This window comes from Equus quagga, chromosome 14 (genome assembly GCF_021613505.1).
Source record: "Equus quagga isolate Etosha38 chromosome 14, UCLA_HA_Equagga_1.0, whole genome shotgun sequence".
Taxonomy (NCBI): Eukaryota; Metazoa; Chordata; class Mammalia; order Perissodactyla; family Equidae; genus Equus; species Equus quagga.
Window position 1 is genome coordinate 92,131,031 of NC_060280.1, and position 16,574 is coordinate 92,147,604.

The window sequence follows — 16,574 nt, forward strand, 5'->3', positions numbered from 1 at the left end:
CACCAATCCAAGAGGTACTTACCCATCCAAGATGGCGGTCACCAATCCAAGATGGCATCCCATTCCAAGGTGGCACCACCAATTCAAGATGGCGCCACCAACCCAAGATGGTACTCACCACTCCAAGATGGCACCATCAACCCAAGATGGTACCCACCACTCCAAGATGGTGCCACCAATCCAATATGATGCTATCAATCCAATATAGCGCCCACCAGAGGTAGCCTGGGGCAGAGCTTTACCTTTCAAGCGCCCCGATGTGGTCTTCCAGCACAGCATGCCCTCCAGATGGAGCTGCCGCTGCAGCATGTCCTCCTTGCGGAAGGTCAGCCCATTCTTGAGCTTGCTGGAGGACTTCAGGTCCATCTTCCCTGCGATCTCCCTGAGGCGCTGGCCTTTCTCACACTCGCTGACCTTGGCATCCACTTGTGAGATGATGTCTTTGATGAGGTTCAGAGCCTGAGTCAGGTCTTCATAGTCCTCGGTGCCAGCTGCCACACAGAGCAGAGTTCATGCTTTCCTTTGTCCATGCACACAAACGCCACACAAGGGGCCATGCTACTGGGTCTCTGAGGCACATGCCCTGAGGCCACTGCTCAGAGGACCCTCAAGAATCACCCTCCTGAGATGTAAATGCTTCCCCAAAATAAATACATCAGCCCAGCATTTGGTTTTACCAAGACAGAGCTTCTGGTGAATGCAGACCTAGGGTACAACTCAAGTGACAAAATCAGCCTGGCGTAGCTCTGCCGGCCACTCCTCAATAAACAGACTCCCTTGTGCTCTCGAGCTTGTCATACAAGACCCCCTCCTCCTCCTGCCATTCCCAAGAGCTGGCCTCTCGCTCCGAGGAAGAGGCTCTCGTGGTGCGAGAACTCTGCTCGTTCTCCCACGGCCCAAATGCCCTGGAGATGCGCTTGGCATCGCCCTGGCCTCGGAGAACTCCTGGCCGGGCTGCATGCCCTTTCTCCTCTGCCCCCCATGGTTCAGGCATGCCCCTCTCGTGGCCCTGGTCATGTGACATAGAGGTCATCTCTGTGCCTGTCTGGATCACCCAGGAGTGACCTTAACAAGGGCACTATCATCACCCATTCACCCACTCCCCAGATACAGACCAAGGGTGTGCGTGCTGTGACCCAGCCTCTGCCAGGGGCCGGGGGTAACAGTGGGCAAAGGAGGCCTGGCCCCTCATCTTTCTCGAGTTGGAAACCCCAGCACCCAGCACAGTGGATTCCGCATGAAGGCAGCTCAGTGAATGATCGCTGAGCCCAGCTGAATCCACAGAACTAGGGACAGACCACAGAGGGGTGTGGGTCCAACCCATTGCTACAACAGGGGCAGGGAGCCCACCCTGCTAAGCACCGACGGGCAAGGCGGTGAGGAGAGCCGGCGTACCTTCCGTGTTCTGAATGATGCGCTCCACCAGCACCGGGTACTTGGTGATACGCTGAGTGACCAGAAGAATACACTCCTGCACACCGAGCCGCCTGACGATGGCAAAGTTGCCGATTTTCTAGGAAACGGAAAACAAAAGCACGCCGGGCTGACACCTGATCTCCTGCTGAACGAGTTCACGGTTGGAGACTGAGCCTGGGGCCTCCTTCCTTTTTTGGGTTCTCAGAGACCTTTGCTGCTTTGCCAGACACTTGAAAGCAAGGATCACTTGCTGTAGACAGAAAGGCCACCAAAGCAGGGGCAGCCTCACCCACTGTAAATGAAGGTCCCTGCAAAACCCATCACGAGCCCGGAACTAGCCAGGGGAGCAGTTATGGGAACCACTTGGAAAGCTGTACAACACACACACATATACACGAAGCCCTAAGCCTGAACTGACAGTTGTCGGAACCTTCCAGAGCTAGAGTGGGGCTGTGCCTTCTGATCTGGCTCCCTAGTGGCTTCTGATGCATGGTTCTGGCTAAGAACCCAAGAAGCAGTCATCTGAAGCCATTTCTTGATGGGGCCCAAGAGCGGCTTCCGGTGCTCTCCAGAGCATGCCACACATTCTGCCTTTCGGCTCCCACTGTTCTCAGCGGCGTTTCAGGAATGCCAGCAATCGCAGAGAGCCACTTCTTGAGAGGACCAGAAGTGTCACTGTGGCATTTGCGAGATTCCGGGGACCAGGTTCTGTCTCTGTTTCCTTCAGCCTCACTGAACCCCTCCCTCGTTCTAGGTGTTTCTGGCTCATGATGTCCGGTGGCCTGTCCCATTGCTTATCAGCAGATGAATTTAGGCCCCCAAATGACTCTCTCCCTTTCAAGTCTATCCTTTGCAATGATAATGGAGCAAAATTTAAAAACACATCCTTCTGGACTCTAGACCATCAGTTGTCAGATGTCACTTCAGAAAAAGTCATTGCAGTGCGGGTGACAGGTGATGGAACTCTTTTGAAATCAAGCGTGTTGGGGCTGCTGCAGAGTGTATGCAGATGGAGCCAAGCGGCCTTAACCTGGGCACACTTTCCAGAACACGGGAGGTGGGGCCTTGCCGGACCCGGCTGACTCAGGCTGGGCAAAGTGCTCTTGGCTTTGATCTCTCACTGCCTGCACACTGAGAGGGAGAAGACAGGTGTGGACCATTCCACAGGCCACGGGGACAAATGGGGACCAGAGAGGGGAGGAGGCGAGGGAGGGACAAAGGTTTAGAGTAAGCCCTTGCACCTGAAGGCAGAACGGGTGACTCTGGAGGGGTGGCTCCAAGACAGGGGGCCCTTGACATGACATTAGTGTCACCTCAACGGTCTGAGGAATGATGGTCAGCGGGCTCCACGCTGGGGCCTGTGGGGCACCTCAGGGGCCACCCTGATGTGGCGAGAACAAAGCCCTAGGTCTTCTTGGCTTGGCTTTGTTTTACAAGTGGAATTCTCCAGAAGATTTCACTGACCTGTCCTGAATGAGTTTGCAGTTAAAAGTGAAACAAAAACTTGAAAATCCCTGGTTTCTAACAGGCTACCTTCATCTCAGGATTTCCAAACACTTTTGTGGGAAAAAACCCTACAGCACAGAGAATACGATTCTAATTTAAAAATAATATTTTTTTACCTTGATCAAGTTCTGAAACTTCTTGTTTTGCTGCAGAAGCAACTTGTAATGACTGACCGCTTCGTTGTGGCCGCTACAAAAAACACCGTATTTTTCTTTCATTCTTTCCGCATTTTCACCTGAAAACTGAAGAGAATGGAGATGCTACCGAAAGGAGACACGCAAGCCGCCAGGGGATGTTCTCCTGTGGTTCCCCTAACTTTCTAGAACCTGGCCTGAATTTACTTGAGAATTCACTGTCTTCTCTAACACGTATGCAGACGGAGAAATGCTTCAGCACAGTGTGTCCCAAGGGACAATCAGGGTAAAAGGAGAAAATTTTCTGCTAACGGGCTTTACTGCATCTCAGGTGCTGGGACAACTTCCTAAGGCTCGAGAAGGAGAAATAAATTTAAGCTGAAGAATGTTAGAAAAATTAAAAAGCAAAAGGGGTATTCTAATTAAATTTTTTTTTTTTTTTGAGGAAGATTAGCCCTGAGCTAACTGCTGCCAATCCTCCTCTTTTTTGCTGAGGAAGACCGGCCCTGAGCTAACATCCATGCCCATCTTCCTCTACTTTATACGTGGGACGCCTACCACAGCATGGCGTGCCAAGCGGTGCCATGTCCACACCCAGGATCTGAACTGGCGAACCCTGGGCTGCTGAAGCAGAATGTGTGCACTTAACCGCTGCGCCACCAGGCTGGCCCCTGTAATTAATTTTAATTAGCTGATGCAGGATGCTTGGAGCGCTCTGAGGTCAGATGAGGGGTTACGGGTCCCCTCTGTTGATCTTGGCTCAGAAGCCGAATCAGAAGTCACACCCTTACCACGGATGCTGTTGGGCCACACACACGCGTCTAACAGCCAAAAACACAGCAGTCAAAACCAAAAAAATCAAACCCAGCCAACCAACCAAACAGAAGCCCAGAACACGACACTGGACAGTGTTTGCACAAGCACATTTGGTGTTTAGGCCTTGGTACTGCTAGACTATTAGCTCCAGGCATGGCTGTAAGGGCCCAGGACCCTGTCCTCTTGGAGCAGCAGGGTCTCACTAAACGGGGGCCGTCCTCTTTATTATTGGGAGGAACAGAGACGGGGCGCGGGCTCATCCAGGCCCTGTGCCCATCGCGGTGTGCCCACCTGCTGTACCAGGAGGTCCCCGATTTTCTGGATGATGTAATTGCGGTCGCTGCCCTCCTCCAGGGCCTCCTGGCGGCGCTCCTTCAGCCGCGAGAGGAAGTGGCCGTGCATATCCAGCAGGTCGTCAGCACACGGGAAGAGGCGGCCGACGGCCTTGCTAGTGAACTGCAGCTCCTCCTGCAGGCACCTGGCGTACACCTTCAGCATGATCTTGAGCGTGCGCACGTGGTGCACCTCCGTCTGCATCAGCTCTGCGGGCACACGGACCACAGGACTCACCCACGCCGGGGGCCCCGGCTTCCTTCCTCCTGTGTCCCCCAGTGGCACTGTGCGTACCGCCTGCCCACCATGGGCCAGGCTGCTTCTTACACTCCTCCACTGAGGGCCTTGCCCTGGTGGTCGTATTGCCCGGGGGCCAGGCCTCCTGTCCTCCCCAGCCCAGGGCTGTAGGGGTCCCAGCTTAGGGGAGCAGCGACGGGCGGTATGACACAAGGAAAGGAGAGGACCCAGGATGTGCGCTGGGACCTCAAATTCATGGGAGGGTTTCCTGCCTAAATCAATGGAAGACTTTTCGAGGCGGTTTTAAGCAAGAAGATTGTTCTGACGAACGCTACTCCTTGGGAGGGAAAGTCATTCATCTGGACACATTGGTGACCAGACCTAGATTAGAACTGATGAGAAAGCAGTTGGAGCGAGGATTTTAATTCACTGTTAAAGGCAAAGAAAGGTCAGATTTGTGTGCTGGGGTTTCTCTGTCATTCAAGTCAAGGCCTTGAAGCTGTTAGAGACGAAACAGGTGAAGAGCGCCAGGCCCAGGGCCGCCAGCCACGGGGTTGGAAGCACTCCGTGCCTATCTAGCAGGTGGACAATGTGGTAAAGGGCTCCCCGGATGGAAGCATCCAGACTGGTGCTCTCTACCCCTCTTGGCAGCATCTCTCGCCTGGCTCTGGGGCCCCGAGGGGAAGCATCCATCCGGTTCTCCTCCCCACCCACAGCCCAACCTACGCTTGGGCAGGGAGCTCAGTGTGTGAAACGTGGAAGGAAGTGGGTGCCAGTGGACACCTCCAACTAGTAGGGTGAAAAGTGAACATACTTCTATGGCAGAATCTCCCCATGAAAGGCCGACGAGGACGGGAAAGCATCTTGAGCGACACAATGCTGGCAGTCTTGGGGACGATTCCCATGGAGGGAGTCATAAGAAGAATAAGGGAGGGCTTTGGGGAGAGAAAGGCCACAGGTTCCAGGACTGTTGTCTTGGGTCTTCGTCACTCCGCTTGTGGGGGTCCAGAGGCCTGGAGAGACCTTTGTGGGGGCACCCAGCACGGCCCCTGTCCCAGAGGCCGGCTCTGTGTCTGGGAGCTATGGTTTTCATAGTGACCTACAACAGCCCAGCTCAGCTCAGGACAGTGGGTCCCCTTACCAGGTTCTCCGAAAGCCAGTGGGAAGGGTGCCCACCAGGGAGCCAGTGCTCCAGTCGATTAGGAGAGAGGTGCATGCCTCCCCAGCCCCCCCAATCACAGCCACATCTGGGCTGATCCAATGGTCACCAGGACGGCTGGGAGGAGCCGGGCGGTTTTTCTCTCAGAGTCACCAACACAGTAAGGATGAGTCAGGCCTGGGCATTGGGCCATACTCGTCCATGGGGACCGGTTCTCACAAAGATGTCCCCGGCCACCTCTTCCCTGGCCCGGAAGGCAGGAGAGCAGGCAGAGTGGGCGACAGGATTTCGGGTGAGTCGGCAGTGGAGCCCAGACTCCCAGGTGGAATTTTTTTCCACACTTTTTTTTTTTTTTTTGAGGAAGATTAGCCCTGAGCTAACATCTGCCACCAATCCTCCTCTTTTTGTTGAGGAAGACTGGCCCTGAGCTCACATCCATGCCCATCTTCCTCTCCTTTATATGTGGGACGCCTACCACAGCATGGCTTGATAAGCGGTGCCATGTCCGCACCCAGGATCCAAACCAGCAAACCCCGGGCCACTGAAGTGGAACATGCGCACTTAACCGCTGCGCCACCGGGCTGGCCCTGGAATTAATTTTTAAAAGAAAGAAGGAAAAGAAGTGAGTGGAGGGTGGTGTGGCGGCACAGGATTTCTTACCGTAAAGCACATCCTGCCTCTTGACCACCTCCTTCTTTTGTTTCTTTGCATACGCCGGGTCCACGGCGAGGCTCCAGGATTCAGCCTCAAACTCGTGGGCGTCCGATTCGATCTCACCCCTCAGCGAGGCAGTGTAGGGGTCTGGGGGGAGAACAAGAGGCTGCTGCTCAGGGGCCTGCAGCCTGGCCAGCTCTCGGCCGCCCCAGCCCGCATCCTGGGGACACACGGATGGGGGACCCAGCACTCCCCAGGGAGCACGGAGACCACGTGACATCCGTGAAAGAATCGGGGTGACTGTACCTTCTACAAAAATGGCTTCGGCATTTGAAGACGTAAGCAAAAGGGAGTCATCGGCTGCCTGCTTAAATTTCAAAAACCCAGAGTCGGCTTCATCCATCTCTCCTGTGACCGGTCTAAATAAAAAACACAAACACAATTATTTCACAAAATTGAATTAAACACACACACACACACATACCTCATTGTACGAAGGCAAATCAGATTGTTACTTAATCTGATTAGATACTGAGAACTTTCCAGATTCCAACGTAAGTCTTAACTTTGCCACAGATCATTTTTAAAAATTAGGAGACTGTCAACGTAACATCAGGACTTCTGTCATAAGTCACTTTAATTTAGTGTCGAGGTCCATTCTGAGGCTGGTTAATTGTACGCTTCCTTTAGAGGCCACGGGAGCCCATTGGAGCCCCTGGAATTCTTTCTAGCAAGAGTCAGTGGACACAGCCTCACTCACAGTTGAGGGCAGAGAGAGAATCCTCAGAGGAAAAAGGATCAGCTGCTTTCCCCACAAATTCACATAAGGATCATCGCAATGACATTTTTTTTCAGTATGAGATTTTCTCCCTGGACCCTGCGGAATGCCAGACTGAGGGAACCACTTCAGGGTTCCTGGAAAACCGGGGTAAGGCATAAATAATGGGGCACAACCTCCAGGGCAACCTCAGTGGGCTTCCAGCACCATCTTGAGTACAGCAAGGAGCCCTGTCCGAGGGTCCTTCAAGAGCACGAAGCCAGCTGCCTCCCAACGGCCGAGGACACCCAGAACACATCTTTGAAAGAGGAAAAGGGCTGAATCTCCAAAGCAAGACTTAAAGGGAATGTCACCGCTTGCTTGGGGGCCGATGAGCAGATACTCACAGCCCTGGAGGGGTCTCCTTTCGGAGAGGCTGTGTGCAGGGTCCCCGTGGCCGGCCACACACCCGGGTCCCTCCCTTCATCTGCCTGAGGGCAGAGCGAGGACCCTGGCTTACCCAAGTCGTGTCCCCGTTCCCGCCGGGCTGGGTGCTGGCTGTGGACCCCCCTTCTGCGGGACCGTCATGCCGACATTCCTGGGCAGGGCCGGGCTGCCATCAGACAAGAGGGTGGCCCTCGGGTGCTCCTTCAGGGACGCTGCGACAGAGGCAAAGACAGAGTTGGTGCTGAGAAAGTGGGTAGGGTAGTGGAGGTGGCCCGGCCGGACACCCCGCTCCGACTGTGGCCGCAGCACGGACAGGATCTTGGAGGTCAGCAGCTCGTTATCGAGAAAGACATTCTCGCTCCATTTTCTAGGAAAGGGGCGGCTGTAGAAAGCCAGCTCAGGGTGGCCGTGGAGCGCGCCGTCTCTGTCACTGCCTTTGGAATTCGCGTTCCCCATGTTCACAGTCAGGGCTCCCAGACCCGGCGCGCTGCGAGGCCGGGCTGCACCGTTTTTAATACCTCCGACTGATCCTTCTAGAAATGGAAAGCTGCGTCTTCTCTTACTGTATTGGCTGCAGCAGCGAGTCCAGAGGGCAGGAAATGGGTCCCCACTGTGACCGCTTGGTGTGGAAATTGCAGTGTTTTCTCCTTTGATAAAATAACAGTAAGAAAAATCCTGACACTTCTGTCTTCGCAGAGGCTACAAAGCGGAAAACGGTCTATGTTCACTGTAAAAAATCTACAATCAGGAAACAGGGAGCTCTGGGCTTGGCGTGGCTCGAGCCGACATCACACGCGATTGTAAGCAATCTGGGATCGGATGTCGGGAAGATCCTAAGCCTGGAGACCACAGGGCACGCATGATGTTCCGCTCCACGAGCCACTGTTCGTAAGCGCTCTGACAATCTCACCACTGAAGGGGACGAGAGGCTCTGATCCTACTTTATAGGTGACTGTAACACACACAACAGGGGGTCCGAAGCGTTGTTCACGCTCTCCTGCTTGTTAATTTGAGCTGAGATATTAGAACGCATTGTGCCCACCCACTACTTTTCCCACTGACCAGAAGATGCGACTCTTCGAAAGTCAGGCTACCGTTAATTAGGCTCATGTGCCCGCTCCTATTAGACAAGCCAATCACTCAAGTCAAGCCTGGCTGAGATGGGCCACTTGGCTAATTTATTCTCAGGGTGAAAGCCACATGTGAAAGCTTTGCTCCAAGACAAACAGCAGCAAAGAAGAAATCTGTTTGGTGACCTTCCCAACCCTGCTCCTGGGTCCCCTGTGCGCCCACCCACCGGTTTCTCTACGTTCTCTGAAGAAAGTAGTGGGGATTCTGGTTCTCAGTAGCATGGAGCCTGAGACCCTCAGGATGGGTGGGCACAGGGCCAGCCCTAGGGTAAAATACACTTGTCTCGGGAGCTTTTCTGGGCAGGCAGATTTGGCACACTGAGGTTTTTTTTTTTTTTTGAGGAAGATTAGCCCTGAGCTAACATCTGCTGCCAATCCTCCTCTTTTTGCTGAGGAAGTCTGGCCCTGAGCTAACATCCGTGCCCATCTTCCTCTACTTTATCTGTGGGATGCCTACCACAGCACGGCCTGCCACGCGGTGCCCTGTCCACACCCGGGATCTGAACCGGCGAACCCCGGGCCGCCAAAACGGAATGTGTGCACTCAACCGCTGCGCCACCAGGCCGGCCCCTTGAACGAGTTTTAATTTAGGGTGGCTGCGAATGTGCAGGTGTGTATGTGTCAGAGAGAAAACTTCTGGAAGGGGAGTAACGAAGAAAGCTTGTAAACTGAGACTTAACCAAGTGGTGAGATGCCATATGACACGTAGAACACACATCATCTACAGCCATTCACTCTTCCCCTCAGCTCAGCACGGTGAGGATGCCATCTGGGCAGCGACCTGAACCATCCCGATGTCATGCTCATAAATGGCTAACAATTACTATTATTATAGTAGACAAAGGTGATGAGGATATTACTCAGGTACCAACAGCCATGGACAAAGGTGACAAATCAGAAATTGAGGCCTCCACGGTCCAGGGCAGGCACTCCCTGCCATTCCCACACCATGTTAAACACCACCCAGGCATTATGACTGGACGTGCAAATAGGGGACAAATCCTGAAATGCGTCCTTTGCCCAGCATCCTGGCAAGGCTGACAGATTGCTCCTGTGCGCCGAGGGCCTGCCTGAATTCGGATGGATCTGCTTTCATCAAACAGCCCATAGAAGAAAAAGTCACAGAAACACGTTCCAAGAATTACTGGTTGCAAAGGATTTTAGTAAATCATCGGGAATGCTAAATCTATGGTAAATGGGCTAAATCCTCCTTGGATCATTGCAAAGATACTTTGAGGTTTTCATGTCTAAGGGCCATGTGTAGGGGTCCCAGGTGCCACTGGACTCAAAAGGTGACAAGAGAGAGAATTTCAGCTTAAAGAAGGATGAGCCGGCCCCTCTAACATACAATATAATTTACTTATTTATTTTGATCAGCTGTCTCCCCAACAGAATAGAGGACAGCGCCACGCACAAAATGGGTGTCAATAAGTCATCGTTTCATGGAATTTTATTCAGCCACAAAAAGGAGGAAATTCTAATATCTGCTACAACGTGGGTGAAACTTCAGGACATTCTGCTCAGTGAAAGAAGCCAGACGCAAAGGGGTGAATACTCTATGATGCCACTTCAGGAAGTCCCGAGAGGAGTCAGAAGTGTGGAGACAGAAAGAATGGGGGCTCCCAGGGGATGGAGGAGAGGGCGTGGGGACTTCTGTTTAATGGGGACAGAGTTTCCATTTGGAAAGACGAAAGAGCTCCAGAGATGGATGGTTCAATGGCCCCATTTCATGTCATGTATCTTTTTGCCATGATTTTCTCAAATAAGAAATCATTGTTACTTTGGGGTGACGGGACGGTTCTGCATCTTAACTGTGGTGTTGGTGACGCAAATCTATGCACAGGATAAAACTTCATTGAACCATTTACCGCTCTTTCGCCACAACTGGCAAAATCCGAACAGGGTCTGTCTCCGAGTTAATATCGTGTCACTGTCAGCATCCTGGCTGTGACCATGGACTGTGGTTACGTCAGATATAAGTGGGGGATGCTTGGTGAAGGGTACGTGGGAACTCTGTACCACTCCTGCAACTTCTTGTGAATCTTTATTTCAAAGTGAAAAGGGACAGTCGATTCTCATTATTCCTGGTGGCGACGTTCTATAAAGCCCCAGTGAACACTGAATTAGTGAATACGGAGCTGCTGTTCCCAGGGGAAATACAGGGCTAGGTTCCTGGAAGCTTTTGGTTACATTTTTGTCAACCAGTCAATCCATAACCTTGGGTTATGTGTGTTTCTACTGGGCGACACTCTTCGTAATGTACATTGTCAATCCGGTACCACCGAACTCACGGCCAACAGGGCTATCACTCAGGCCTGAAGGAAGCATATCTAGCTCACGTATTTTGTCCGTTAGGCGAGTCACAGCCTTGCGCTTATGGACACCAGACAGCACTTCAGCGCTATGCTTGGGGGCCGTTTTAAACAGCCAAATCACCAACAAAGAGTACAAAAATGTGAAAAACAGGGCATTAAATACCCCACAAGACAGGGCACTTGTTTACAGAATGAGCTGAAACAAGAAGGCAGAGTGTCGCCTTATTCAACCGTAGCTGGAAAGGTACGCATTCAGCGACTCAAATTTTTTACCATTCTATACACCTCTGCGAATGGCCTTGAAAGCCCCTCGAGCATTGATTTGGGGGTTATAAACATACATAGTGAGTAGGTGCATTTGCAAATACAGAATCCGCAAATAATGAGGATCGACTACGTAAAAACACTGTTGAATGAGAATGCATTGGATTTTAGAAGAACACCCTTGTTTGCTCTCAAATACGAGCCGTATTTCCTCAGAGCACTGATATTCTTCATAGATCTCTGTCTTTTCTTTTTGAGGAAGATTAGCCCTGAGCTAACATCTGCCAATCCTCCTCTTTTTCCTGAGGAAGACTGGCCCTGAGCACACATCCGTGCCCATCTTCCTTCACTTTATATGTGGGACGCCTACCACAGCATGGCTTGCCAAGCAGTGTCATGTCTGTACCCGGGATCCGAACCGACGAACCTGGGGCCACAGAAGCAGAACATGCGCACTTAACCACTGCACCACTGGGCCGGCCCCCTTCATAGTTCTTTATAACTTATATACGCATACTTCCAAAAAGCACCTGAGATGGTGTTCTATTTTGGGAGGGGGACTTTTTACAGAAAAGGTTAATGATGTGCATTTGGCAGTATAACCTACTGAGATAAATGTAACCTACTGAGATAAATTATTCTTTTTCCTCTGAAACAGTCTAACCACCACTTCCTCTCAAGCTACTTAAGACTTTTTTTTTTTTGGTGAGGAAGATTGGCCCTGAGCTAACATCTGTTGCCAATCTTCCTCTTTTTTTTTCTTTTTTTTCCCCTAAAGCCCCAGTACGTAGTTGTATATCCTGGTTGTATGTCTTGTAGTTCTTCTATGTGGGACGCCGCCTCAGCATGGCTCAACGAGCAGTGTGCAGGACCCAAACCGGTGAACCCAACCCCTATGTCACTGGGCCAGCCCTGAGGTACCTAAGACTTTTAAAATAGGAGGTGGACAGTCATTAACTGAGTCTTTCCGTAACATGTGCCACTATGGGAATAACTGATGGATCAAGACCTGAGTCAGTGGCTCTGCCACAGACCAGCTGCAATAAGCATGTCTTTTATTCTGTATTTTTGATGCTGTGACACCGGGGCCCTGCTGACCCTGGAAAGCCTGCCCCTCCCAGGGCTAGCAGATTCCTGGAGATAGTAACGGACTCATCTACAAGAGTGCCTTTCACGTGCAAACCAACCAGTGCAGAGCCACACGGCACCTGCTCCTCTCTGGGGCTCTCACACTCAGGGCCACCCTCCCATACCCGATTGCCCCAGGGCCAGGTGCCAGACAACTAGGGACAGAGTGTACATCCCAGAGCCGCTGGTATTGTTCAGACTAGCCCATCCCAACCCTGCTTACCCTGCCTCACCCTTTCCTCCCCTGGAAACCACAACAAGGGTTCTTGCCTGTGTTTCCCTCTCTCCCGCTGCCTCCTGACTGACCTGGTGCTTCCCCGTGTGGCCCTGCGTGGCAGGCCCTGCCTCCTGCTTCTAGGGGACTGAGTATAAATTTCTTCCTTCACGGCAGTCGTTTCTGTGACTGTGTGTCTTACCATCCCTGGTTAAAACAAATCCCAGTTATGCTTAAAACACCAGCTGCCCAGGGGCCCGGAGGTCTGCCTGCCAGGGTGGGGACAGCCTCAGACATCTCGTCACAGTTTTCTTACATCTAGATGGAGGGGATCACCGTGCAAAATGTCAGGCTGCTGGTGGGCATGAAAACTGGTGTAGTGTTTTGGAAAAGTCTGGCAGTTCCTCAGAACAGCTGAACAGAGAGTTCCTATAGGATCCAGTGATTCTGCTCCTGGGTATACGGCCGAAAGAAGTGATAATACACGTCCACACAAATACCTCTACGTGAATGTTCAGAGTGGCAATATTCACATCGGCCAAAAGTGGAAATGACCCAAATGTCCACCAGCTGATGAGGGGATAAACCCAATGTGGTTCATCCGTACAAGGGAATATTATGCAGCCATAAAAAGGAACAAAGTATCGTTACGTGCTGTACTGCAGATGAACCTGGAAAACACGACACCAAGTGAAAGAGGTCAGGCACAAAGGCCCACATATTGTGGGATCTCATCTATAGAAAATGTGCGGATCAGGTGAATCAACAGAGCCAGAAGGTAGATTAATAGGTGCCTAGGGCTCGGGGAGATTGGAGGCTGACAACGAACGGGTCCGGGCTTTCTTTCTGTGACTACACCACAAGCCACTGGATTGGACACTAAATGGGTGAATAGTATGGGATGTGAATTCTACCTCAGGAAAGCTGATAGAAAAATAAATGAACTCCTAGGAGGCAGAGTCATCTTTCCGCGGGTGAACACACAGGATGCGTTCGTCATCCTGCCCTCGGCTCGGAGAGACAGAGGAACACATATTCATCCAGCCACCGTGTTTTCTGAAACCAGACAGCCATGGTGGGACAGACAGGCAGTGTGTGGTGCTGGGAGCTGCACCTCGGACCAGACTTCAGCAGAGCGCTGCCTAGCACTGTCTGCATGGCCAGAAGAGCCGTCTCGGAGCCTAATTAGCACCGTCTGCTCACTGTCGAGAGGTGCCATTGATTGGCAGGCACCTGGCCCACTGCGGTGACCGTATATCACCGAGCTGTTTCTCCAAGCGGACCCAGAGAAGAGGCAGTGATGAAAATAAGAAGTGAACAGTGAAAATGGAAAAAGTTCTTGGCCTGCAGAAAAAATGCACACCCTGTTCTGAGCAGCAAACACGACAGCAGCCTGATCTCATGGTGATTTTTGAGGGTTCTTTTTGGTGAGGAAGACTGGCCCTGAGCTAACATCTGTTGCCAATCTTCCTCTTTTTGCTTGAGGAAGATTGGCCCTGAGCTAACATCTGTGCCAATCTTCCTCCACTTTGTATGTGGGACGCCACCACAGCATGGCCTCACAAGTGGTGTGTAGGTCCACACCCAGGATCTGGACCTGTGAACCCCAGGCCACCGAGGCTGGTCTGCTGCAAAGTCCTTTAGGTCAAAGACTTTTTTCTCTGATACTCAAGAACAACCCCATTCTGGTAGGAAGGAAATTCTATTAACAAGACTTAATAGCCACGAATGTGTTGAAAGTCACTTTTCGAGGAAGCCCAATCTGACAATTCAAGTCACCATCTGAGTTTTAAACTGTCCTTTACAATCTACAAGCACACTGGCTTCTAGAAATATCAACATTCAAGCAAGAATTTTATACTCTAAATGGCAGATTCCTCCTGTTGCTCAACGGAAAGTAACTAGAAACATCTTCTGAAGGTAGCTGGGCCCTGACACAGAGTCCCTGCAGTTTTCTGCAAAAGGCCACTCACACGGACCAGATAAGGCGACAAGTTAGGAGGGGCGGCCTCCCCCAGCTGCACAGCGGTTCCAAAGGCTGGAAATAACGGCTCCTTTTCTCCTATTTAGTGAGGTTCAGTGTTGTTCCCCCTCCCTGCTCCCCACTCTTTGTCTCAGCGAAGACTTTTCTTTCAGGAGGAGACCGCCGCCTGTCTCTGGAGAGTTCTAGCAAGTGCGAGCTGCAGGCGAGGGTCTGAGAGGCAATTAAGAAAATCTGATACAAAGTGAAGCTTTCAGTTCACAGTTCCTGGCTTGTCGGCCACCTGAGAACAGATGAAATCGATGACGAGACAACCCATTGATTTCTCTGCCCCGCTTCATTTGGATGCTACACCAGCATGATGGCATTAAAAAAAGAGTCAAAATATAGTGGAAAAAACCCTCCCCAAATCTTAACCCTGTGTCTCAGAAGACAAAGAAAAAAGGTATCTCGCGGCTTAAAAGATAGTGTGAGCCAGAAAGAATACTCTTTCTAAACCTGATACTATCCAATAAAAAAAAAATACAAGAGCCCCCTACTCCCAAATTACGATAAAACTAACATCATTAAAAGAAAAATTGTGGGGCCGGCCCATGGCCGTGTGCTTAAGGTTGTGCGCTCTGCCTCAGCGGCCCAGGGTTTTGCCAGTTCGGATCCTGGGCGTGGACAGGGCACTGCTCGTCAAGCCATGTTGAGGCGGCGTCCCACATGCCACAACGAGAAGGACCCACAACTAAAAATACACAACTATGCACTGGGGGGCTTTGGGAGAAAAAAGAAAAATAAAATCTTAAAAAAAAATTGTGGTATCTTCTTGACTATGTGTTTAGAAAACTTAAAAATCTCAAAAAGGTATAAAACTAGAAAGAATCCAGAAAACCACAATCCAGACTTAACTGCTACTGTCGTAAACAGTTTTATAAGTTGAGAAATAATGTTTAATAATGAGTGATCCTGAGATCTGTGTTAGAAAATCCCTCACTGATAGCGAAAGGATAATATTAACAGCAAAATGTGTATTTTTTTGCATAAATATCATTCAGGACATGTGGGTTATGCCACTGAGTGATAGACTTGCGAATCATGATACTACGAAATCAGATTTTGCGTTACTCTGTGGATAATTCCGGAAGTTAAAATAGAAAGAACAACGATGCCCAGAGCCGCAGGCCTAAAAATGAACCTCAGAATGGACCACAGATTTAAATGGAAAATGTAAAACTATAAAACTTTTCACAGATAATATAGGAGAAAATCTTCTCGGGCTTGGAAAGTGAAGAGTTCTTTGACGTGACACCAAAAGCTTGATCCATAAAAGAAAAAATTATCTCTGCATTGCCTTTGTCATAATTAAAAACTTCTGCTCGTGGAGGACTCTGTTAAAAGGATGAGGGGCCGGCCTGGAGGCACAGTGGTTAAGTTCGTGCACTCCACTTTGGCGGCATGGGGTTCACGGGTTTGGATCCTGGGTGCAGACCTAGCACTGCTCATCAAGCCGTGCTGTGGTGGCGTCCCACGCAGAAGAACTAGAAGGATGTACAACTAGAATTTGCAACTATGTAGTGGGACTTTGGGGAGAACAAAAAGAGGAAGATTGGCAACAGAGGTTAGCTCAGGGCCAATCTTCCTCACCAAAAAACAAACAAACAAAAAAGCACCAAGCATACCTTTTTAAAAAAAAAACTAATTAAAAAAAAAGAGGGTGAAAAGATAAGCGACAGAGCAAGAGAAAATATCTGCCAACTGCCCATCTGACAAAAGACTAGTATTTAGAAAATTAATGAGCTCTCAAAGCTCAACAGTAAAAAGACAAACAACTGATTTAGAAAATGAGCTAAAGAGAAGAAGATACGTTTGCTGAAGATATACAGATGGTAAAAAAGCACATGAAGATGTTCCACATCATTAGCCATTACAGAAATGCAAATTAAAACCCCTATGAGCTATCGCCATTAAAATGGCTAAAATAAAAAATAATGATGGCTCCCAATGCTGGCGAAGATGTGGACAAAGTGGATCACTCATCCGTTGCTGGTGGGAATGTAAAATGGAACAGACTCTGGAAAAAAGTTGGGTAGTTTGT

At 50.5% G+C, this 16,574-nt stretch overlaps 1 protein-coding gene across 4 annotated transcripts in view; it reads right to left on the reverse strand.

Annotated features, from left to right (window-relative positions):
* The window catches only part of ARHGEF18 (Rho/Rac guanine nucleotide exchange factor 18), an 88,276-nt gene that overhangs the window by 13,668 nt on the left and 58,034 nt on the right, over positions 1–16,574 (reverse strand). For all 4 annotated transcript variants that reach the window (XM_046685316.1, XM_046685315.1, XM_046685317.1 and 1 more), the window contains 7 exons: positions 7,533–7,671; positions 6,562–6,674; positions 6,262–6,402; positions 4,164–4,414; positions 3,039–3,164; positions 1,396–1,513; positions 243–491 (listed from right to left, as the gene is read on the reverse strand). In XM_046685316.1, coding sequence (XP_046541272.1) covers positions 243–491; positions 1,396–1,513; positions 3,039–3,164; positions 4,164–4,414; positions 6,262–6,402; positions 6,562–6,674; positions 7,533–7,671 — 1,137 coding nt within the window. The remainder of the gene's footprint in view (positions 1–242; positions 492–1,395; positions 1,514–3,038; positions 3,165–4,163; positions 4,415–6,261; positions 6,403–6,561; positions 6,675–7,532; positions 7,672–16,574) is intronic.